Below are 26,935 nucleotides of genomic sequence, written 5' to 3'. Positions count from 1 at the left end.
CTTTGGCAGCGTCATTTACAACCAAATTTAATGAATGAGACGCACAAGATACAAAAAAGCTCCAGAATTTATTTTCCTTAAATTTACGATTTATATATCCGTTGTCATAAAATTTTATCTTTCCACTCTTTTCCCAAGACTACAAATATTCAGGTAGAAAGTAACTGGTTTCAACTTATTTCTACTTAAGAAGTAATTAAATAATTAAGAGATTAAAAAATTGGGGACATAAATAAAACCCTGCCGAAAGAGCCAGAATTTTACTTAAAAGCTTAACCGAACCAATCTCTAGCCGAGTACAGTAGGGACTGATTTCTTCGTAATATTAGATAATAAAGACAGAAATTTTTCCATTTCTATGAAAGTGACTAAAAAGTTGTAAATTTTGGAAATTTTCGTGGACACTGACTGGTCCTAAAACGAATTAGTTAGAAAACAAATGATGTACAATCTACTTAGTATTAAGTTTAACATATTTAAATTTTTACAGTTATGGCGAGAAACGTTTAAAATTTACGACAATCCTGTAGCGTTGTTTGAGGTACACTAGTGATGCAACGAGAGGCATTTGATATTGACCGGTATCGGCACCCTCGGGATTTGGCACGCACGCATTACACATCTACCTGGACCGTCTCTGATTCCATCCATTAGCTACTCGTATCGAGCTATTTGACTAAGTGGATTGTTTTAAAATTTAAAAAGTAAAGAATATTTTATGTTATGTTTATGTACGTTTATTTACAAAGCTACATTTAATTATAATTTTCTTTAAAAGTATATTAATACAATTGAACAATATATTGTACCAGGTATGTATATCCACTGCACATTTTATTTCACCGAGTAAGTTTTTATAATTTATTTTTAATGTTAGCCCTTATATTGTGGCTTTTTTTTTTTTTTTTTTTTTTTGAAACTCTTTCCGCCCTGTGGGCACTAAGAGGACCTCTTTTAGTAGGCCCATTATGGGTTCGGCCAGGCCCACAATGGGGCGACCGGGTGGTGAGGGACGGGGCCCGACATATCCGAACGGACCACCCCCCGAAAAATTCCTGGGGATTATTCGACCCGTTCGGATTCGATCCCGGGTCCCCCAGAGCGGTAGGCTGCCACTTTGACCGCTCGGCCATCCGGCCGTCTATATTGTGGCTAGCGATTCAGAATGTAATTGTGATATTAGAAATACATTTAGAGAAGTCTACAGTTTTTACTGGCTTATTGAACAAATGAATATTTGTTCAATAAGCCAGTAAAAACTATTTGCGAAGCGCGAACTTAAATGAGCCAACTACCAATGTTCAGGGTTTTTATCAATTCGGTCGCCGGTGAGCTCCATCCTTCTCCATTCATCTGGTGGGCTTCTCTCTAAATTTTTATTAAAAATTAATCAATGCATTCAAACGATATATTTTACAAATTTTCTAATCTATTTTCTAAAAACTTTCAATTTTTATTGTATGATTTCTGTAAAAATAAAATGAGGAAACAAAAGGTAAGTTCAGATCCTTCGGGTGAAACACGATAGAAAGCCACACCATCTAAAATGATTTTTTTTTGTTTTTAATATTAAAAAAGCTAAAATTTATAATTTTCTTATAAAACTGCAGCAGTTCAAAATAACATTAATAGTACATCTTATTTTTGGAATATTTTTCATTTTGAGATTTTGAAACATATCTATGACACATGAAAACACATGAAAATACTGTAATTCAATATTTAAATATTAAATATTTTAATTCTTGAAAGTTTTGTTTAAACTGTAATTTTAATATGAATTAATAATTTATTAACAATTTAGAAGAAGGTTTACTAATTGTTTTTTTAGTTCTCATTATAATATGGGACATGGAACTGTTGCCATAGCAACAACATCAAATCTATTTCATCTTTAAAATTTGGTTGATTTAGTACCATTTATAAGGAAATGTGTGAAATAACGTATTGCTGCGATATAGATAAATCTGTTTTAATATCTAATTTCGAAAAAAGAGGATGGTTGCCAGTTGGCCCGGAAGAAGATTGGAATGTATACTGGTGAGTAAGCTTTATCATCATTTATCTTTGCACCGAAAACTAAACATACAGAGGAATTCATGTGATTAATTATCGTATATAAATTCTTTAGAATTTCATTGATTTTAAATATTTCTCAAAAAAATAAAATTTAAGTTAATCGTGTTGTTCGTCATCTGTAGGCCGCCGCCATATTGAATTGGTGGTTCAAGTGGCGCTCCCACGCGCCGATCGATTGGTAATTGCTACGTATCGTATTAGAAATTGTTTATTATCATCATATTATAAAATTTTATTTAAATTAAATGTAATCAGATAACTACGTTTTAAATAAATTTTAAATATAATAAATAAGTATAACGAATAATGAATATTAAGATCGTCGCCGCGGCGATGCGAGGCGAAGCGAATTGCAATTAGTGTTTGTCTGGTTGAAATGAAATATTGTTTATTTTTATGTAAAAATTAATACAGACGTATCGGGTTTCTTGTTATATAAAGTTATTATCCATTTTAACTAAATGGTTTTGATAGTAATGTTCTCGATGATTATATGCATTTGATGCAACGCATTAATAGATTAAATAATATGGAGTTAACCCCCTGGTGAAGACACTGAATACTAAAGTGTACCTTTTTATTTTAAAAATTATTTTTGTGTAGTTTTGCTATATGATAGCAAATTCAAATGTCTTGCTGAAAAGAAAAATATTTCTTGCCTTTTACTACAAAATATTAGTAATGGTTAGATGGTAGGTGGAAGGACAAAATTCATCACACTTAAGATTTGAACATGATTCTTCTTGGTAGAAGCATTAGCTGATACATCATCATTAGGCACTTGTATTAAGAAAGTCTAATATTTAATTAATTTTAATTTAATATATTAGTTCATCATGCTTCCTGATGATCTGAATTTATTTCTTTAGGCAATATTTTAATTTTGGCTGAAAAATTTTATAGCAAAATTCTATATTAAGATGATAATTATTGGGCTGTAATTTGAAAAAACTGTAGACCTATAAATTCCCACTGTCATCTGGCCGTCCATCTGTCTTTTGTTAATCTGGAGATCAGAGTAGACAGATGAGATCCGAGACCAGATGTGGAAACTTTAGGGATGAGAGGCCCTGATTAACAATATATGAACTTCCATTGCAAACTGGAAGGCATGTTATTTTAGTTAAAAACTTTTCTCCTGAGAGCAGTTAATAGATGACTGGCATGACTCTATTGTTAAAGGAAAAGTATGTTGTACAGGGACAAGCCACTACTAATTTGAAGAGTACATATTTTAAATTAAATAAATTAAAAATATGATTAAAAATTGCAGCTTGACATTGTGAAAATGTTTTGAAATATAGATTAATTATACTGTATGTTTGATTTAATTATTATTTCTTTAATTACTGATGTTTTGTTTTATTGTTGGAATTATGGTAATTTTATGTAATTAGTTGGTATTAATTATGACATGCTAAAAAAGTTAACTCAACACTCATATGTGGAAACAATCCCTGTGAGATAACAAAATGATTGTCATCTGTATGACATGAAATTATTCAGGTGATTTGATGATCATGGACTGGCCATCAAGTGAATGGATGGATAGGAATAAAAAAGTTCAGTATGCAAAAGTGCAACATAAAGTTTGAGGATTCTTATGAGGAAGTACAACAAGAGAGTCAGGAGGCTCTTTAATCGTATGCAATGAACAATTTGGAGATCGTCATGGATGTGCTAAGAACCGAGTCTGTGGATTTTTATATTGTGAGAACAGTTTATTTTTATTGTTTACCAGTACAAACAGAACAGAAGCAAAATAGGAATGAACATCAGATAAATAACAGAACAGAGGACAGACTGATCAACAACAGTCCATCTAACTGCCACTGACTGTAAGAAACTGTAATAACACTTACCTCTCTCTCTTTGTAACATATTAATATGTGTAAAATGTTTTTTTATTAAGACTTTCAATAAATCAAATTTTTCTTGTTAACCTGTTGAATGGTGTCTCTTTCATCCAAATCATTTTCATTGACATTTACAAAGAAGCATCAAAAATTAACATAAGGTTTGCTGCTCCAGCTAACTGCTGCCACACATTGTTTAGATGTGAAGATTAGTAGTCACAAAATGTGAAGCAGCATGGAAACTTACAGAATGTAAATGCTCTACTTGCAGAAACACTTGCTCCTTGACAAAGAAGGAACATCTTATAATTGCATATTTTTTATCAGGTTGCACCAGCACTTTTGTTTATCTCTAATAATCTCTTCAACTGTCTGAGACTTTTTGGAGCCCCATATTGGATATTGCAGCAGTTAATTGCATCTGAAGGTGAAATATTACCTTGTTAATAAACAAAAAAAAAAAAAATGGAGCCAAAGAAATTGGAATCTCTGTTGATACAATTGAGTATGTCAATAATAAAAAGGAGAGGTAATGGTATGGTCATCGCAATTTTCAATGATATTGTTCGTGTGGATAAGTCTTGGTAAGAATCATTATTGAGCAAGTGGAGAAAGTATGATTCTCAAGATTTTGAAAAAATTCAAAGTTAAAAAATCCCAAGTGACTTGCAAGTATGCATTGTCATTAAAATTTTTTAGTAAAGCATCAAATCTGACTAATTGCTAGATCACTGGTTTGCATTTTTATGAGTGAACTTTTTCCAAATCAATGCAATTTTGACATAAAATATTTGTAACCTACATTAGTTTACACATTTGGTTTATTTATTTTTTTATTAAAGACGTGCATTTTCTCTTATCAATTCTGAAAACTAATTTTCAAATGTCTGTTAAAAATAAATGCAAAGTTTTTTACATTTGGGAATGTTAGGATAACCATAAATATTTTGACATTTTAAGTAATTAAACTAACTTGAAAAATTTTTAGTTATAACTAATACTCAATATCAAATTGAATTGTTATATGTTATAGTAAACAGTTATCTTTCAAAGTCACTCATCTGGTTTCTTGTTTTGTTTAAAAGTGTATTCTCTATTCATAGCTAATAAAACAAGTAGACAGTAAAATGCATTAAAGTTATAAAGTAGGAACAATAAAATTGTAAATTATAAAATAATTAATAATTTCAATTTTAAACATACAGTAAGACCTTGCTTAACGCTGCCTTCATTAATGCTGATTCAATGTAATGCGGTCTGCTTGAAGTCTAAAAAATGCTCAAAATTTACGCTGATTGAAATTAACATGGCATTTCATTGATTTGTGTATAATATGATTATTCCCAAATGTGAACCAATCAGCAAAAGATGGAAATTTGTCATAGCACTGTACTTCTCTTAAATCTACATTTGTTTTGTGCAATTTTGGAAAAATATAACATTATAGATGCCATAAGAAATATCGACTTTGCTTGGCAAGAATTAACTGATAAATGCATGAACAAAGTGTGGAAGAAGTTGTGGCTGAAGGTATCCAAGAATTCTCAATGAGAAGAGCCTATTGCTGTATCGTTAGCTTGACAATTTGGTCAACTTAATCAATACAGCAGGACTAGGAGATGTAGACAAGCTGGATATTGAAAAGTTACAGCAGGTTTCTGGTGAGAGCCTTATCAATGACGACCTTCAAGAACTGGCAGAACAAGGAATTGTTATAGAACTGGAAAATAGAGATTCTGAAAACGAATAACCCAAAGAATTTCTCTACATATTTCCTTAGTAAAAGTTTGGTAATGATAACCATCATTGGAGAATCATATTGAACACAAGCAAAATGAAAACCGATCAAGCGATCGCGCTCCTGGAGGCAGCTAACCACACACCCTCGTTCATCGTCCAAGACCCCACCAGACCATAGCATGTCATGTAACGACCCGACACCTGATTATACGCTCCATCTACCTTCCTATATGACTGAAACATCACTTATCTCCAGATCCTACTACAAACCTTAACATATTCTTATCAATAACTAAGACTGCACTATTATACCTGCGCCACTAACGGCATTCGGACCAAATATTCACACGGCCATTAGGCAAGAATTAACTGATAAATGCATGAACAAAGTGTGGAAGAAGTTGTGGCTGAAGGTATCCAAGAATTCTCAATGAGAAGAGCCTATTGCTGTATCGTTAGCTTGACAATTTGGTCAACTTAATCAATACAGCAGGACTAGGAGATGTAGACAAGCTGGATATTGAAAAGTTACAGCAGGTTTCTGGTGAGAGCCTTATCAATGACGACCTTCAAGAACTGGCAGAACAAGGAATTGTTATAGAACTGGAAAATAGAGATTCTGAAAACGAATAACCCAAAGAATTTCTCTACATATTTCCTTAGTAAAAGTTTGGTAATGATAACCATCATTGATCAAATTGTAGCGAATGATCCAGACTTTGAAAGGAACGCAAAAGCCAGATGATGCATTTTGGATGTGATTTCTTGCTACCGACATTTGCTTAAGGAAAGAAAAAAAAAGTGACAAATGAAACTACACGACTTTATCACAAATAACTAGAATTTTAGAAAAGCCAGGACCTTCGTCACAAAAAATGAACTTTCCATTTCTGTCTGCATATGTTTGTGTGTTATTTAATATATATTATTATGAAAATTAATATAAAAATAACTTAAAATTAAAGTAAAATCTGTTTACTTTTGATTGCATGTTCCCTTTTCCCTATTTACTCTATGTTAAAATGACTTCGTTTAACACTGTTTCGCTTAGCACTTTGTTGTCTAGGAACACATCCCCTGCATTAAGCAGGGTTTTACTGTACTTTATTTTTAAAAATTTGTTTTTATAATTATTTAAGAATGGAAGATGCACATTTTTAATTAATATCTATTTTTTTATTAATAACAAACAATTATTTATCGTGACATCGTCACAAAGACAGGCTGCAGTTTTTTAATCAATTTGAGGTGGAAAGCATATATTTTAAATAAATTAAAAATATATGCTTTCCACCTGAAATAATAACTGTAGTGTTTTGCCCCTGTACATCATACTTTTCATTTAACAATAGAGTCGTGCCAGTCATCTATTAACTGCTTTCAGGGGTAAAATTTTGAATTGAAATAACATGACTTCCAGTTTGCATTGGAAGTTCTTATATAGTTAACTGGAGCCTCCTGACCCAAGGTTTAATATCTGGTCTAAGATTTCATCTATCTAACTCTGTTCTTGAGATTAAGGAAAGACAGATGGACAATGGATGGATGACAGTGGGAATTTATAGGTCTACAATTTTTTCAAATTGCAGTCCAAAAGTAGACAAAATATATAACCCCATGTAAAAGATAAAGACAACATTGCAGAAATTGTAGAAAAAGTAAGCTTTATTTTTTAGAGAATATGTTCAAAACAACCACCCTCAGCAGCAATACAAAGATGTAGTTGAGCATGGCATTATGGATGGTGTGTTGCATTCCCAATATCATAATTTTTCAGGTTTGTCATATTCATCACCAATTTGCCACCATTTGTTACTACTGATACTGCTGAGTACATATCATAAACTGATACTTTTAGTCACCGCAGGAAAAATTCCAGAGGAATTCAGTCACAGGAACATGATGGCCATGGAACAGAATGTTGTCTTATCCAGTGGTTGTCAAACCATTCTGCAAACTAGCAAACGAGCTGACAAGCCATCATGCTGGTATCATCATGCTATAGTTGCACAGATAGGAAGTCATCAAGCCATCCATCCACCATTGTGTTTAGGTAACTTAGATATCTGTCACTATGTAGGACATCATCAATGAATAAACTTGTAAAACACACTTGTGTTTTGTATGTCTCAGGCATCTTGGAATGCACTCTGTCCAGTGGTGTGCCTCATGATGGTTACACTCTGTATTCCACAGAAATAGTGCCTCATTGTCCATAAAATGGGCTGAAGGAGTTGTGGCTTGCCATTATAATTTAACATCATGTTTTGTCACTCTAGTTGCTGTGCAGCATCCTTTTCATGCTATGCTGGTTGCAGATAGCAGTTGAATGGGTGAATATTATCACAATATAATATCTAGTGTACTTATGTATACTGCAGTCCACATAAACTGGCTGTTTTACTCATGCTTGAATGCAGATATGCAAGGAATTATGCTAACACATCCATGTCATTAAGTTGAGTACAATCTGGTCTCTTGTGTCTAGTTTCCCTGTATAGCAGCAGTTCCCGATTTTTTTTTTTTTTGACTTGCATACTCTTTGGCAGCTCATTTTCCTAAATTTAATTTCCCATTTTCACTAAGTTTTTTTTTCACATGTTCGTCAAATTGTCACACCTTAGTCAATTATATAGTTCTGTACAATTACGTGTAATAAAAATTTTTTCAAATTGAAAAATATTGGAAGAAGGACACAGATAAATATAATAAAAATAATATTACATTTTTATTTAAAACTAAGCATTGAGTGCCGCGATGTCGCCAAAGGCCTCAATGCAGAATCCGAATATTTTTATAATACATCTGCCATTATTAATATTTTTGCGTATCCTTAAACTACCAAGTATGTACTGTACCTCGTGGGAATTGCTGCTGTATAGAATAACCATTTCACAGTATTGTTTGTGAGTATATGGCATTGCTTCTATACTCTATCACCTAGCAGGTTGCATCATGGCTCGTATAGACATTGATATTGTATATTGCAGTATGATTCATCAAAATCACTTTTATGATTTGCATGTTGATGTCTGAAAAATTTACATATTTCTACTGAATTATCATATGATGTCGCATTCCTTTTGTTGAATGATTTATTTTATTTTACTGACTGCTTTAATTTATCATTATCATGACATTTTTAAAATGAATTAATCTTTTGCCTTTTGATAGATATTTAATCATCAGTTATTTTATGCTGGAACAAGCATGCATCACATGCACACACTTGTGAAATGCTGGAAAGATCTGTTTACCCCTGGACAGATGTTTTAAGTGGACAGACTTTTTTTAATCATGATTTTAACTGATTTGTAAGCTTATTGATTGGAAATTTTATTAATTTAGTTATCATTCATTAATTATATTTACATTTTTTAGCCACTTTTGACCCTTTCCTTTCCAGTTATATATAATGATGTACAATACTTTTAGCAAACTCTTTCTTTTTTAATTACTTGTACAATAGTTCATCCATCCCTGACATTGAAGAATGACTTAAAAAGCTCTGCAAATATTTTCTAGCAGTTCATTCGCATGACTAGTATGCTTATAAAGGCAAATTCATATGCCACTAATAGCACTAAAAAAAGTTTATGTATACAATGCCTCAACATACTTGTTTTAAAATGAAGGAGTTTCACAAATAGCCAAAGATAATAGATTAACAAAGAAAACTTTAATTATACTATTAAGATAATGTACAGATTTGTATACCAGATGTCAGGCAGTCTTGATTCCAACATGTGACACTTGTAATATTAATTATTAGTACTAGAAACAGATAATGATTGAACCATACTGCGCGACAAAATCTATAGGATTGGCGAAAAATCTCAAAACTGACCACGTGATATAACACGTATACAATGACAAAATAATCTAAAACTAAAACCTATAACTGATTATATTACTAAAGAGTAGAATAGAGGACAGGACAGATTGAGGGAATAGAGAAATGGGTACCCAATGTTCTGTATCTGAATTCTTAAGATGGTCACTTGTGCATGGATCTTTCTTTGATGTCAATAATCGGGGGTTACTGTTTTTGTCACTTCAGAATTAATTACTCAGTTCTAATATTCACGTTTTTGTTCCTTAGATCATCCGATGGCTTCTCAATGGCTCTCTCCTTGGTAGTTTATGTTCCTCGTCGGTTCCACACGGTGCCAAAATGTCCCAGAATAGCTGACACTCACATCCATCTTTCCATCTCCACGGCTCAAACCCCAACTGTCCTCACTCCCTCTCTATCACCCTCCGGGCTACATACCCTTCTATTGTTTCACAAGGTTCACTATGCCCATATAAAGAAATGAAGTTTGAATAAGGAAATTCCAGAAAAGATAGACAATAGAACAAAAGAGGAAAGCTATGAAAGAGAAATAGAAATAATAATAAAATATAAAATATGCTCATATAACTACAAAATACATATGGCGCACAGTCACACTTGTTTGCAGGCCTATACATTTCCGCTGTTGTCTGTCCTTGTATTTGTCTGTCTGTTCTTCATTAATCTTGAGAACAGAGTTAAGACCAGATATGAAAAGCTTAGTGACTAAAGGATCTGATTAAATATACATGAACTTCCAGGCTGGACCAGAAGTCACATGATTTTTTAAATTAAAAGATGATTAAAAATTGCAACCAAGCATTGTGATGATGATACAATAAATAATTTCTTGAATTTCTTATAGTATTTAAAAATTTATTTAAGTTTATCTAAATTAAATATTAAAAAATTTTATTTGAACAAATATAAAATTATATGAAAATATTTAATAATTTTTGACTTTTTTCCATCATTAACATTACAGAATTCAAACAATAACAATAAAAATATAAAAGTAATATAAAAGTTACTTTGTTAGAACAGATAGAACATGGATATGAATGCTAAAAAACACCAAAATCAGTTGTAAAAGTCCAATATATTTGCCTAAAACAAGCATTTTCAGTTTATTTCAAGCAAACATCATCTGGTTATTTAAGCCTACTGTGTAACCAAAACATATTTTGAACTGAAAAACAAAGTTTAAATTGGATATTAATTCATTGAAAATATTTTTTATGAAGTGAATTAATGCTATTTTATCATCTAAAAAAAATGTACTGGTACTCTATTTTATCAAGCAAATATATTATATTTTTCATTGGATACTATACAGGATTTGGCAAAAATTCTATAGAATGTCACAAGAAAACATAAGTATTTTATTAATTGAAATCACAAATGTAATTTTTTAAAATTTTTTATTTTTTTCATCCTGTGGGCACTTGCGAGTTTGGCCAGGTGGTCTGGGGGCAAGGGACAGAGCTCAACAAATCCAGGATTGACCACCATCTGAAAAACTCTTGGAGATTTTTTATCCAACCTGATTTGTTCCTGGATTCCTCAGAGTTGTAGGCTGACACCTTAACTTCTGTGTCATCACCATTATAATTATTATTTTTTTTGTTATTTTATCATTATTATCTGAAAAACAATCAGTTACTTATTAGTGTAACTATATACTCTTTGTGGAAGCATTCTAGATATATATATATTGATTAAACAAGAAATATTGTTGTTATCAATTTCTACATTTTGCAATAAAATAATTTTTCTTGAAATTGAAAACATAATTATCCAAATTACAAATAGGTTAGTTAAATTATCTAAATTCATTATTATAAAATTATTCAAATAATTGAAGATTAATAATTAACAAGTTTTTAAACGAATTTAAGCTTGGAAAACTTATATTATTATTTTATTTCTTTAATAAACTAAATTGATGAATTTATCTACACTTATTATATATTTTTAATAACTTAGGGCATCGGTTCCGACCGTACGTGCAATTTTTAGTATAGAAACTGGATATCGTCTTGGTGATAATCAGTAAGTATTGCTATTGCTTGTCACAAATATTAAAGGTGTTAATCATCGCAACACTTCTATACCTGTCATTTATTATATTATGTAAAAATATTATTTGCATTCTAGAGTTATCAGTCATTTTCCTAATCATTACGAATTAACACGTAAAGATTTAATGGTGAAGAATATAAAAAGATACAGAAAAGATTTGGAAAGAGAAGGAAGTGCTTTAGCAGAAAAGGATGAAAATGGAAAATATGTTCATCTTGGTAATAAATAATTTTTTCAATGTTTATTTCAGATTTTATCAGAATTTTAATAAGAATAACTTTGTAATAACACACACAGTAATACACAACAGAACATCCATTCTACAATAGAAAACAATCATATTAAACATTTGTCTTGTAGTCAGGAAATTCTTAAACATGTGCTGTTATTGTATATAGATAAATAAATAATAATTCATTATGTAGCTATGTCTTGATTCTGGTCTTGCATAGTGGTAGACATAATATATATGCCATTTAGAATACTCTTCATCAACACATCCATGATAATATTGATGATAATAATTATAGGATGTTTATTAAATTTTATTGATTTAACAATAAAACAAATTAAAACATGAAAATATCCAAACTAGTTTACAGATTGACAGCATTAAAGAATTAATAATTTTAATACATTTCAATTTTCTTACAATATTCCCTGATAATTAATCAATAAAAAAAGCACATAATAGTGGAATGTAAATAGCATAATCAATAGATTATAATCAATAAAACTCTGTATTAATTTAAATTTTTGTTACATTGTGACAGAAAGGTAAAATATTTTATTAAAAATTTCTTAGATATTGGAACAGTACAATAAAAATTCTTAAAAAATATAAACACAACTTTACAAAGATAAAACTTTGCATTTTGTCCTTTTACAGAGGCAGTAGCCTCAAAAGAAAGGTTGCCTCTGAAACTTTGTGAATGTTTTAAGGACTGCTAATGGTGTGAACAGCGAAAAGGAAAGACAAAATGCAAAGTTTTATCTTTGTAAAGTCATATTTATATTTTTTATATTTATTAAATGTGAATAATGCCGGCTATGTACTTGTATTAGTTTTTCATTTAAAAATTCTTAAACTTTATCTCTTATTATACCATAGGAATGCCATAGAATATACTGTATTTAAAATAAAAATTTTTGAAGTAAACATTATTATATATAACAATTAATTACTGAGAAAAATAAAAATTTTAATGCTAAATTACAGAACTGAAAGTTATTGTTTAGAAAAAGAAAAGTATAATAAATATAATATTAAAGTCTTCAAATATCATTATCATGTAAATCACAGATGTCAAACTGTGGCATGCATGCAAAAGTGTCATTTTGAAAAAATTCATCTTGCACACAACATATTATATTTTATTTTTTACTATATAAATTTTAATTTATGTTAATTTCTCATTTTATTCTAGTTTTACATTCAGTTTCAGTTTGATTTATTAGCATATGATTCTTTTCTTAATCATCATTTTTTTTTATTTTAAACTTTTTCTAATTAAAGTATATTCACTTTATTTTAAAAATAGTTGTTTGAACTCCAAAGTTTTGACACTCATGCATTGTTTTTTTAAATTAAATATGACTATTTTGCATACAGACTCAAAAAGGTTTGCCAGCCATGATCTAAATAATAAATATAAATACTGTAATTTTATAAATATTAAACATTTGGAATGAATATTAAATCTTACTGTATTTAATTCAGAATTTACATAGAAAGACCCCGCTTAACGCAGGGGTATACGTTCCTAGACGACAAAGCGCTAAATGAAACTGTCAAACAAGGTCATTTTAACACAGAGTAAATAGGGAAAGGGGAACACGCGATCAACAATAAACAGATTTTGCTTTAATTTTAAGTTATTTTTATATTAATTTGCATAATAATATATGTTAAATAACACAAACACATGCACAACAGAAATGTAAAGTTCATATTTTGTGATGAAGGTCCTGGCTCTTCTGAAATTCATTTTTTTTTTTTGAGATAAAGTCATGTAGTTTCATTTGTCACTTTCTTTTTCTTTCCATAAGCAAATGTCAGTAGCAGATTGCATCCAAAATGCCTCATCTTGCTTTTGCAGTCCTTTCAAAATCTGGATCATTCGCTACTGTTTGATCATGATTTCAGTTATCATTACCAAACTTTTACTAAGGAAATCTGTAGAGAAATTCTTTGGGTTCCTTGTTTTCAGAATCACTATTTTCCAGTTCTACGTGAATTCCTTGTTCTGCCAGTTCTTGAAGGTCATTGTTGGTAAGGCTCTCGCCAGAAACCTGCAGTAACTCCTCAATATCCTGCTCGTCTACATCTCCTAGTCCTGATGTATCAATTAAGTTGACAATTTGGTCAACGTAACAATACAGTGATAGGCTCTTCTTGTTGAGAATTCTTGGATACATACAGCCATATTTTCTTTCACCTTTCGTTCATACATTTATGAGCTAATTCTTGCCAAGCGAAGTCGATACTGCCTATGGCATCCTTGATGTTATACTTTTTCCAAAATTGCACCAAATAAACATAGATTTAAGGTAGCGCTATGACGAATTGCCGTGTTTTGCTGATTGGTTTGTGTTTGGGAATAATCATATTATATATGTATCAATGAAATGCCATGTTAATTTGAATTGGCATAAATTTTGAGTATTTTTTTTAGGCTTCAAACGGACTGCATTATATCAAATTAGCATTAATCAAGGCAGTGTTAAGCGAGGTCTTACTGTACTTGTAGATATGAAATAAGTGTTTTATTAATGAACTTTAAATTTTAGTATGTAGAAATGTTACAAAAACAAATTTTAATGTATGTATATATATGTATATATATATATTACAAATCCACATTAATCTGACATCTATCTTAAAATTTTGTTTAAACTCTAATGAAAATTATGTTTATGTGTACCTCTGGAAGAGAACTGAACCTCTTTACTTTGATATATCAGATACTCTGTCTTAAGGAAAATGAGAAATTTTTAAGTAACTGAAGTTATCATTTCTTTACTTAAAAATCCAGCCACAATTATTATAGCATATTGACACAATTAAATATTAAGTTTTAAAAGTCATAAGAAAATTATTTTAATTGTAATCATATAATTTTCATACATTAGAAAATGATAAAATTTCATCCAGTGCTCTTTTTCTAAAAGACTTACTGCCAGTACTACATTTTTCTATAGATACTTGTTACACTATCTGCCAGTACAGTGCACTGTCACATTCCAGCCAAAAATTAGTCCTGATTATATCCCATTGGTGTTGATAATCAGACTTTGGTTTACATTTGTTGGATCTACATTATATTCCTTGTTTATGGCAATTTGACAACTTAGAACAAACATTATTATGTTTGTTCTAAGTTGTCAAATTGTCCATTTAGGGATACTATTATATTTAATAGCTAAACAGGCAATATAATAAGTAACATTTTGAGTATTAGTTGTTTATATTAGATACATTTATGCTTGACATACAGGTTTCCATAAGTGTCTCAGAGAATCAATACAAAAGTTTTAAATTAGGTTTTACCTTGCAATTTTCATTACATCTCAACTGAAAATCATAATATAAAATATTCAAATAGAATTATAATCTTAAATCAAAAATTTTGTTTATTGAAACTGACCTATTTTGTACACAGTAATACCTCAACTTATGCTACCCTGACTTACGCAAACCCAGAGTTACACGATTTTTAAATTTCATCGATTCGTCTTTTGTTTGAGCGCCACACAACTCTTGATCACTCACTCACCCCACACTATTGTTCAGCTTACATGTTCGGATGTGTCGCACGGAATCGATCCATAGCTACAATTTATTTTGTGTTATTTATTTCTGTGTTTGTTGTATCTACGAAGACTTGAGCGTCTCTACTATGTTATCCAAATGAAGTAAAACTGATTCTTCTGCATCAAACAAAAAAAGAACAACTTTATCTTTGGAATGTAAAGATAACATTATTAAATACTTCGATACAAAAATGAAAAGGAGTTACAAATTTTAGAAAATATAGACTCTAATGAAGAGTGCATTTCTTCTACAAAACGAGAAATAAAAAAATTATTAGCATGCTACGAGGAAATTGTGCGGGAGAAAAAAAAAACAATCTTTGAGCTGTCGGATGAATTTCTTAAATTTTATGAAGTAAGCCAGTTACTACATCAAAATAACTTTGGGTTACGATTTTAATAATATAATTTGTTATACATGTGTATTATCTAAGATTTATTAAACATTTTTCTCTAAATTATTGTTTTCTTTAGTCTTCGGCCCAATTAATCTGTCAGCTGCGCACTCGATAATCTGAAACAACACCGCTGTTGTGTACAGGTTTTGTGGTTTTTAAAGTGGTTTTTCAATTTGCGATATCTCGCTTAAAAATTGTAGTAGATATAATCTGTTTTTGGTTTTCTACCACGTACATATTACACTTTACGATTGTTAACTTCATAATATTATGTATGTTTAAAAAAATTAATAAAATTTAAGATTTTAAAATATTTTAAAAAATCATTATTTTATAAATATTCCATTAATTTGTTACATACGTTACTTAGACATGTCTATTTTCTGTCAAATAAAAAAAACTGCAGCTTTTTAAATCAACGTACAGAAATAATACGGCCTATAGATTATAACGCCGATTGGCGTGGGGGTTGGTGATCTTTGTAAATCTAGGTTAATACACTTTTATTATTGATGATGTTTATTTGATTCTATTTATACGTTATTTAAACTATTGTACTAATAGTAGACTATAATAAGCAATTATTACTTTATTATATTAACGACTATACATGTATATCTTATGTATTACGGAAGTATCACCATAACCGGAAGTACTTTGTTTTTGAAAGATTTATGGCTGAATGGTTTAAAAAACAAGCTTATTTGTTAAATAGGATAAATATACATAAAAATTTATTAAATTCATGCTAAAAATAGATAAGAATAACGATTTATAATTGTTTGTTTATGTTTGTAGCTGACAATGTAGCTCGAAGTTGGTATAACTTTTTCCAAGAAAGTTCCCACTCCACAAACTCAAGTCGATGTTTATTGGTCAAAGGATAGTCATTTAGCTATAATATACCAATTAGAACTTAACAGGCATGCTAACTAGGATTTTATTGTCAAATGAACAAAAGAAGGGTCTCCCATAGACTTAACATGGAATGAAAAAGTTTTGTTCCTAAATTTAAAAATACGTGGTGGTAACAAATATCTTATTTGTTGAAACAGCCTTAGTCTATGTAGGTAAAAGCCAATCAGTGCTTAAATCGCCACCAACTACTTAATTACAAAAAAAAATTGACACTTACTCCAACTGGAGTACTCCACAACAGTTTAACGAAAACCAGTTACTCCAATAGCAGTACTCCGCAAACAACTGGTTAAAAATAATTTGTATGTATTTATATGCGAAATTATACCCCGACTTACGCGAATTCGACTTACGCAGTTATCGCTCGGTCCCACCTATCACGTAGGTTTGGGGGTATTACTTGTATTCAGTGTTAAATATTAAGTATAAAGAGGTATAGGTACAGTAGAAACTTACTTTTATAAAATAAGCATTTGTATGTATAATGTTGTTTATCATTTAAGAACAGATCAATTTAAAATATATTGGCAAACATAAATTAATTTCTAGATTTATGATATGATTTTTAAATTTGCAAAATTATTTATTTATATATTTCAAGTTATTTCTTAGGCCGCAACTCCACTAGCCGTAAAAGGGCCGTAAAACCCCTCACCGTAAAAGCTTTTAATCACGTGACCATGATATTTTACGCCTGAGCAGGTCGTAAAACCAACGTAAAAGCGAGTTGAACACTGCTCAACTCGCTTTTACGTTGGTTTTACGACCTGCTCAGGCGTAAAATATCATGGTCACGTGATTAAAAGCTTTTACGGTGAGGGGTTTTACGGCCCTTTTACGGCTAGTGGAGTCATGGCCTTAGACTTGTTTAATGCAAAAACAGCAATCAATTTTGTTAGAAATTGCTTCAAAACAGAGTTACTAACATTATGAATAAATAAATATGAGTGAATGCGTAAAAATGAATTCTTCTGTCCTGTTTTTCATTAATAATATTGATCATTTTCCTAGTAACATTTTATTGATATCTTATTTGATGATGACTACATTGTACAACTTGAACACAAACTATATGGTGTATTTTCTCGGACACATGGCAAATTTCATCACTAATTTTTCTTCAGTTGACTGAAGAAAAATTAGTGATGAAATTTGCCATGTGTCCGAGAAAATACACCATATAGTTTGTGTTCAAGTTGCAGAATAAGCACCGGCACGGTTTCATAAATACTACAAGATGACTACATTGTGTTTTTAGGAATGTTGGAAGTTAACTGTAAAATGAAACTGCCATTAATTTGCAAGACAGTTTATTTTTTTATCATTTACTTAAGCAAATAATTATCTAATTGGTACCCGGTGCCGTAACTAGCCATTTCTGTGCCGTGTGCAAGAATTTGCATTTAGGCCCCTTAATTAGTTAGGCTTGGAAAAATAATAAAACAAATACATGCATTTTGGGCCTATCTTCCAAGTGGGCCCTGTGCTGGTGCACCTGTTGCACCTGCCTAGTTATGGCACTGTTGGTACCTAATTTTTTTAATTAGACAAATTTAAAACAATGATAAAAATAAGATAAGTAAGTTCTATGATAAATCTATAGTTGTTAAAATAAAATACAAAACTGTTTAAAAATCTTAAGCATAAGATTATGAGGAAATAACTAATTAAATTAGCTTGAAATATGTATGTAATTACTTATCAAATTTGTATATGATAACAATGGGAGAATAGGACTTGTTTAATCAGCACGAGAAATATATGGATCAGCACTGGTACTTACGATTATAAGGAGTGACCAGTCCTACTGGCTCCCCTGGAAATTTTGTGACTTTCCAATGATCCCATCCACCACTGATAACTTATCTTAATAAAATTATATTGAAATGAAATGAAATTTTATTTTTTGAAAATAATTTTAGAGAATTGTGCATATTTTTTTAAATAAAAGTTTTAATTTGCATATTTCTTTTAAACAGATTTTATTCCAGTAACATTTGTTCTACCAGCAGATTATAATATGTTTGTGGAAGAATTCAGAAAAAATCCTTCAAGTACTTGGATTATGAAACCATGTGGAAAATGTAAGATGTTTTTTTATCTCTCTTAATTGTTTATATGTAGGCCTTGAGAGAGGTGTGATAAGGTTCTTACTAGTCACAAACATAGAGTAACATTCCTCTCAGAATAATGTCTGACTAAAGAATTTGTGACTTTCACAATAAATTTCTAGTAATTAAATTTTTATGCATTTTTTTTAAATATTGAATAAGTATTATCAATATCCCAAAAATGTACAGTTATACTTTCAACACTACACTACACAATTTGATCTACAGCTTGCTATAACTCAAACTGAAAGTATAGCTATAAATATTTTAAATATCATAAACTAATTATCACAAACTAAATAGTTTCAAAACTATTAGCTAAAGAATAAATTATAATAAAATTATGAAATTTTTATAATATAGTCTAAAGACTAAATTAATTTTTAAATATCATCATCATGCTGTGACTGTCATGCTCAGCCAATACTGATGCCAAGTGCTATGTCGGACTGAAGTCAAAGCATAGCTACCCAAATAAGTGCAACATTAATCTGTGTTATTGTTATATCACATCTACCACATCTAGAAACTTCCTAACAATGTGACATGTGTTCAATATTGCAGTTTTCTGTAGTGCCATATACATGTTTTTATTAAGGTTTAAAGTTTTTAGACTTTTGTGTAGTGTATGTGGTATGACACCAGTAGAAGAGGGAACAAAAGGTACAATTTTCATAATGCATTATCAAAAAAATTGAGAATTGTTGTGCCGTCACAAACAACATTGCAACCATTTTTTACTTTCTGTTGGCTATTGAGTTTTTGCTTCTGCATTTAGTATAGAAAGGATAAACTTAATTATCTGTGGCTTTTCATGTTTTTGTTCCTTCAACAGTTTTCTGTAAGAGGCTTTGCTCTTTGAAATTGAATTGATTGCAAGAGAAAAGAAGCAATTTTTATGCATTCTGATAATAATTAAGCACTTTTTGAAGACTGTAGATACAAATTAAGCTGTTATTAAGCAGTTTAATACTCTGTATTAAAAATGATTTAAATAAAACTTTGTAAATATTGTTGTTTTACGTTTGTGTATTACAATTTAATTGTTTGGTAGGTCATTTTGAACAATTGTTCATGCTCACAGAAAATATATTACAAGACATGTATGACTTCCAAAATTTCAGTATAATTCTTTGTAATGCCTTCCAAATATCATTAAATCTAGATTATCCTTGGCTCAAAAATACAATCTTCAGTCTGAATTTTTCTGTGGAACCTAAGTAAAATGAAAATTTTTAATGATATATATTTTTTTATATTGAATGCAAGTAAATAAAAGAGTATAAATTATATTTTCACCAATTAAAATTTACTTATAAATATATAATTATTGATGATCAAATTATTTTAAGAAAAAGAAAGGTTTAAAATCTTGCTTTTTTAGTGCCTTAAGAATTAAAAACAAAGTAATTATTTTGATTCAAGTTAAAAAGTGCTTATGTCAAACTTATTTTGATTTTTTGTAAATTGTAAAAATGATATCAGTAACCCAAAAAAAACCTTTTTCACTTTGTTTCTAGCAGTTTAATCACTAAGTACGAACTTTTTCGGCCATTTTGAATGGCCTTCTTCAGGTACAATAAGGTCAGTTGGAACGTCGGTTAGCAGATATTTACGTGACGTCAGTGTTGACATCACATAAATATCTGCTAGCCGACACTGACAACACTGACATCTCCTAACAACACTGACATCACGTAAATATGTGCTAACCGACATTCGAACAGACCTTATATACAATAAGGTCTGATCGAATGTCGGTTAGCACATATTTACGTGATGTCAGTGTTGAAGAAGGCCATTCAAAATGGCCGAAAACATTTGTATTTAGTGATTAAATTGCTAAAAACAAAGTGTGAAAGGTTTTTTTTTGTGTTATTGATTTTAAGTAGTTCTAGCTTTGTGTGCAAAGAGTAAAAATGATAGTTTCACACAATATTTATATTATTTTTCAAGAATTTATTTTCATTTTAAATATTTTTCATCTAACTTATTTTAGCTCAAGGTGTTGGAATTTTTCTCATTAATAAACTTTCTCAATTGAAAAAATGGTCTCGCGATAGTGCAAGGTAAGAAAACTAAAAGACGTTTAAAATTAATGAAAATATTTTTCAAACAACTTAAGAATTATTATTATTAATTTTTATCAGCTTTAATCCAGCTACAGTAAAGGAGTCTTATGTCATATCGCGCTACATTGATAATCCATTACTCATCGGAGGGAAAAAGTTTGATTTAAGAATATATGTTTTAGTCACTTCTTTTCGCCCGTTGAAACTTTATGTGTAAGTATTACTATTATGAATACTATTTTAATTTGTTAATGTTTTCTAACAACAAAAAAATAATTTTTTTACTTCAGTTATCAATTGGGATTCTGTCGATTTTGCCATGTGAAGTACACTTGCAGCGTTAGTGAATTGGATAATATATTTGTCCATTTAACAAATGTTTCTATTCAGAAACGAGGTGTATGTATAATTTTTTTTTCACCCTTCTTACATAGTATTTTACTCTACTGTTTATCAATTATGTTCATGATTTGTAGGAAGAATACAATAGTGTTCATGGTGGAAAGTGGACTATACAAAATTTAAGACTGTATTTAGAAGGAACAAGAGGAAAAGAGGTATGATTTGAATATATAATTAATTTTTAAAAATAATGTATGATTTCTTGGAATATATGTTAATTTTTTAACCTCTTAATAGACTACAGATAAATTATTTGACAAAATTAACTGGTTAATACTTCATACCATGAAAGCAGTTGCAGTGAGTATTTTGTTATAATTCAGGATCTTCCAAAAAGAATGCTACCATTTTAAATTAATTATTACATGAAAAGTATACAATGTACTCCAATTGGTAGAGTAACTGTCTGAGTTTCAATTCCCATTTGCATTCAAACATCTTGTCATCTATCACCTCTAGTAAGTATTGTCAATGAAAACTGCAACTTCCCATAAAGTGTTTGTTCTGTAGTTTGCAAAGTTGGAATCACTCATCATTGTGCAACATGAGTAATCTGCAAGAGCTGTAGAATTGTAGCTGCTATGGGAGAGAAGTGACAACATATATGCTGTAGCAAACATGAGCAGAATTTGAGTATCGGTTGGATGTGTGCTGTGTTACACAAAGTGCCCACATTAAGAAACTGTAATGGGCAAATGTGAAACTTGGACAGTTTTCCAATGTTTTAATGTACAGTACAATAATTTAAAATGGCAACATTTATTTTGGAAAACCCTATATATATTTATTTCCTGTATTCATTCTGAATTTTTAAAGCAGATTCGTCTATTTTTTCTAGAGCGTGATTGTTAGTGATCGTCATTGTTTTGAATGCTATGGGTGAGTGGATAGTAGTCCAACTTAGAAAACATCAAATAATAATATTGGTAATACAAAAATAGCATGAAGACTTTAGTTTGGTACAAAAGATAATAAGAGTATAATTGTTTTAAGTTATATTCTTTATTTTTCAGTTATGATATCATAATCAGTAATGATTTGAAGCCCTGGCTTATTGAAGTAAATGCATCTCCATCGCTAACTGCAACTACATCAAATGACCGAGTACTTAAATCTAAATTGATATCGGATATTCTGAACATAATAGTTCCCCCAAGTGAATTGCCTGAGTGAGTACCGTGAATGTATAATTCAAATTTCTTTTTATATAATTTGCATTTTAAAAAATTTATTTGTTAATAATTTTTAATATAGTGCTCGTTGGAATAGGACTCCAGACAAATCTGCTTTGGGGAATTTTTATCTCCTGTAAGTTTAAAAAATTTTTAAATATATATGTTTTATATAATATATAAATAATGTATACATTGTTTTTTGGTATTTCAGTTATGATGAAGAAGCAGTTTTAGCTGAATCTGGTAACAAAAAAGAGATTTCCAAACAAAAAGGCGAAACAAGTCGTACTGGAACCAGAGGAAAAGAGAAATCAGTGCCTCATTGGAGATGACATACAAAAAAACGCAGCAAAAAACAAAATTCTAGTCACAGATAACACAAAACATAAGTTAATTACTCAAATAATTTTAAATTATATCAACTTTAAAACACCTTTTACAATTTTCTTAAGCTTAATATAAAGAATTTAAGCTGTTACAATGAAAAATTTACTACTTAGAATTTTTCACAGTATTTAAATTATAATAATATAAAAAATTCTAATTGAATCAATGTCTACTCTTGCCTTGTGATGTTAAACTTCATCTTTATCTGAAATGCATTTTTGAAATATATGTTATAAAACTGAAGTATTTTAACATTTCACATTTTTATATTTATGTATTTATTTTGCTGTATAAATAAAAAAAAAATTTGGAGAAGTAGAATATAATATTGTAGATGTTGTTATTTGTATTTGATCAAGAACATCTGTTTTAAATTTAAATAGCATAGAACCTATACTAAATAGGTGCACATAGCTTAGAGAATTTAATTCTCTTATAATTAAATTTCTTTAATTAATATTTTAATGCTGGTTTGCAGAAAAATATTTGACTGTATTGATACTGAAGCAGTTGATTAGATGGCCTTTAAATAGTAATATAGACTTACTGTACATACTTTGTTACGCACAGTAATGTTAAATAAGCATAATTTATTGTTGCATATAATTACTGGTCATGTAAAATTATCCATAATTCTACCAGTCCACAATGAGAAAAAGGTTAAGAAACATTGATCTAATGTTATCGGAATTAGCATGGTGCAGAATGTATAAGTAAAAACACACTTATGAAATCTCTCTTAATGTAATCAGAGTACTGTATTTGGTTAGTTTTCATTAATGTTCAGATAAATAAGCATTTTAAAACTCTCTTCATGCTTTGAACCTCAACATGGCTGATCAATGTGTAATCTTTATCATTGTTTGTTCACAATACATAGTTTAAATTGCTGGAATTTGTTACTTCAATTACATACTACTAACATTTATTGCAAATAGCACTGTATGAATTACAATCTTCAAGTTAAAAATAATGTCATTTTTTATATTAATCTTTAAAACCAGAATTTCCACTAACTATAGTCTTGCGTACTTGAGTGATAACATTAAGCAAGGTATTATAATCACTTAGAAACTTGCCTATACTGATAAGTGGATTCTATTAAACGGTTTGATTTACTCTGGACTTATGTTAATCTCTCTATAAAATGAAAAGACAAACTTTAAACAAATAGAACAATTTACAACGAAACAGTCAACTAAGTTATGTTTGATATGTTATTCAAATGCCACTGAGTCAAAGTATTGAACAAAGCGAGTGTTCAATTCCGATTGAATCATCCTATACTAAAACTTGAAATCTTTGTCGTTACTTTTTATTTAAATTAATTCTGTCAGTTTCTAACATTGATCTCTTTAGTTATCCCTTAATAACTGGATTGTACCTTAAACACCAGAAAATCCAGCAAATAGTAGTTTGTTAAAAACATTTGTTTATATAATTAATTTTAAATTGTCATCTTCAGTTGAAGAATAAATATGGAAGGCAGAACACTAATCTTTTTTAAAAAATGAACACATTTGAATTTTATTGGATAGAACATATATGGAATAAGTGATGCAATCCTCTGTTTTTGCTGGATTTTCTGGTGTTTAGGTATAATTGACTTCTTAATTTTTAAATTATAAAATTTATTGGTGTTTTGATATTTATAATTATATATACTCAAAAATTCAACAATAAAATTATATATTATTCAGTTTTAATATTTTTGTAAATTTTCCATTTTTAACAAATATATTTTACTTCAAACAAATTTTTATTAAAATTTTTAAATATATGGCAACTATTATTGTTCACATATTTGTTTTTATTTCTAAACTACATTCATCTGGTCCAAATTTATCATTCGTTATAAATAAAAAAAATATCTCGAAAACCGTTTGGCATTTCTTTAGCTTTACTGTTGATATATTTGACGAAACGCAACGTATCTTGATCTCTGTAAACTAACGCAAGAGAATTTGTTGACGGACAAATAGATAAAAGCTCTTCGTCTTCGTTTTTTGCGATGTACGAAGTAAAACCGCCATAATCCATTTTCCAGTTATTACAGTTAAAACATAACAATGAATCAAGAGCATAATCAACATTTTCTTTGTCGTCGTCGTGTATTAATGTGTAAGAACCGTGTTTCCACTGTCTAATTTCGTAACAGCATTTTGACGTTACCTTCTTTTCTTCTTTCGACGACGATCCGGCCGTTTCGTTACTCGAAGAAGCGTCGTCTATTTCTTTCTGAGCATTGGCAATCAATTTATGCAAAGTAAGACCAGTCAGATTAGCTAGCATTAAAAACATTGCTTCGGACCGAAAGACCTCGATACATTCTTTAACGATCGTAGGAAGAGTATCTGCGTCGAGCTGTTCGTAATTATATCTATTTGCAGGTCCTTTCTAGTCCAGTGCAATTCACTAGCCGCAAGTGCTTTTTCGACTTCCAAAAATTTATCAGTTTGCAAAAAATCTGTAGTTCTATTTCGGAATCTACTTGAAACTTTTCTTGAATTTCCATTTGAACGTTCGATTCCAGATAAATGGGATTAATCCACGATCTGAAAACAGTTTCACTTATATATTCCGGACTTACAAAATTGTAAGTGGATAAAAAACACGGATCCGATCTCTTGAGCGGAGGTCCGTGAAACCATCCGCTAATCGACAATCTCGTCTTATCCAGTGATAACACTTCTTCCACCTGATGAAAAGAAGTTTCACTCACTTCGAAAAAAACAAAATTATTCCAAACCGGCAAGAAAGTCTTGACGACATCTCCCGGATGGCTCTTTTTATCACAATTGAACAATTGCAAAGATCCTCCGTCTTCTTCCTTCCAAGCCGGTACCAAATATAAAATGAAAGCGATGCGGCGCTCTTCCAGCTCGTCGTCGTGGCACAGGAGAACGTCGCCGTGACTGTACTGAGAACACGTTATATCCATTTTATCGTTTAACTCGATCCCCGTTATTTCGCTCAACAGAGTACGGAAATCTTCATACAAAAGTTTGGTCAACCAGTTAATGTATCGAGTGGAGACATTACTCAAGTCGTCCGACTGGTGGAAGGTGTACAGGTCGTTATTCTTTTCATGGTAGGTTAAATCCAGCAACTCTTCCTTCAATCTCCTCAGTGACTCTTTCTCATTGATAAACTTGGGAAGAATACAAACAGGGAATGGATCACTGTGAAATTCAACACAGCCATGCTTCATATAAGTTTTTGTTGAGTATGCTTCCTTCAATTTTGATTTAAATTCTTTGGTTAGATAATAAGAATTTATGGTAATTGGGTTACTCTTGCATCTTGATCTACATATTTTCTTCCTGGATTCCCTGGGTGAGGGAGATGCAGGCCTTTTACTTCCTTGGGAATCACTCATCAGAATTTTACTTATTAACGTTCTAAGTAAGATTAATATATGAATTTTATCTAAATATAGCTTTTTCTACTTCACATGGAAATTATATCTTTTGCTTTTTGATAAAATCTTTCTGAACTCTTTCAAAGTACATCATACTCAGCCATTTCCAACGTAATAATTACGCAGTTATGTCCGGTAAAGATTTTCATTGGTTGTTTAATTCGAATAAAATTATTTTAAAATTGATTGCCGTAAATATATTTTATATATTTATTAATTTTAAAATTTGATATTAATTATAATTAATTAAAATTTATAATTAGTTATAATAGTAATTAGAAATATATAAATTATCAATGTTGCCATCTTTTTATCTAACTTTTGTTTTCTAAGTAAAAAATTAATTTTTTAATTCAAATTTTAGCTTTATGTTATATTATTATACTGCATTTAAATATTAATATTTAAAAATTAAATTTGAATATATTATATATTTTATAATTTAAACATGTTATAAAATATTTAATATAATATATACAGTAGAGAATCAATAATTCGAAATAGTTTTTTTTTCCTTTTCTCCCTGTGGGTACTAAGAGGCATATTTTAGCAAGCCCACTTATTGGTTCGGCCAGACCCACAATGAAGCGGCCGAGTGGTGAGAGACGGAGGCCGACATATCCGGTCGGACCATCCTCAAGAAATT

The 26,935-nt window shown here is 30.1% G+C and overlaps 2 protein-coding genes across 2 annotated transcripts; one reads left to right on the top strand and one right to left on the bottom strand.

The window, feature by feature from the left end:
• Positions 1–1,850: 1,850 nt before the first annotated feature.
• Positions 1,851–23,194, top strand: TTLL1B (Tubulin tyrosine ligase-like 1B). Its single transcript, XM_067285732.1, has 13 exons — positions 1,851–2,040; positions 11,497–11,562; positions 11,668–11,810; positions 18,701–18,805; positions 20,832–20,901; positions 20,983–21,117; positions 21,195–21,303; positions 21,381–21,461; positions 21,544–21,606; positions 22,145–22,185; positions 22,320–22,475; positions 22,561–22,614; positions 22,693–23,194. Exons 1-13 carry the CDS (start codon positions 1,931–1,933, stop codon positions 22,811–22,813), a joined length of 1,254 nt encoding a protein of 417 aa, XP_067141833.1. The 5' UTR covers positions 1,851–1,930; the 3' UTR covers positions 22,814–23,194.
• A 1,359-nt stretch (positions 23,195–24,553) lies between these two features.
• Positions 24,554–26,444, bottom strand: sud1 (Prolyl 3-hydroxylase sud1). Its single transcript, XM_067285724.1, is given in 3 exon segments — positions 24,554–25,264; positions 25,267–25,338; positions 25,341–26,444. Coding segments are annotated over 3 exon segments (1,530 nt in total). The 5' UTR covers positions 26,248–26,444; the 3' UTR covers positions 24,554–24,713.
• Positions 26,445–26,935: the final 491 nt, after the last annotated feature.

Source organism: Centruroides vittatus, unplaced genomic scaffold, assembly GCF_030686945.1.
Source record: "Centruroides vittatus isolate TY-2023 unplaced genomic scaffold, ASM3068694v2 contig_1246, whole genome shotgun sequence".
NCBI lineage: Eukaryota > Metazoa > Arthropoda > Arachnida > Scorpiones > Buthidae > Centruroides > Centruroides vittatus.
The sequence above is the reverse complement of the archived record's forward strand: the minus strand, read 5'-3'. Positions and strand labels throughout refer to the sequence as shown.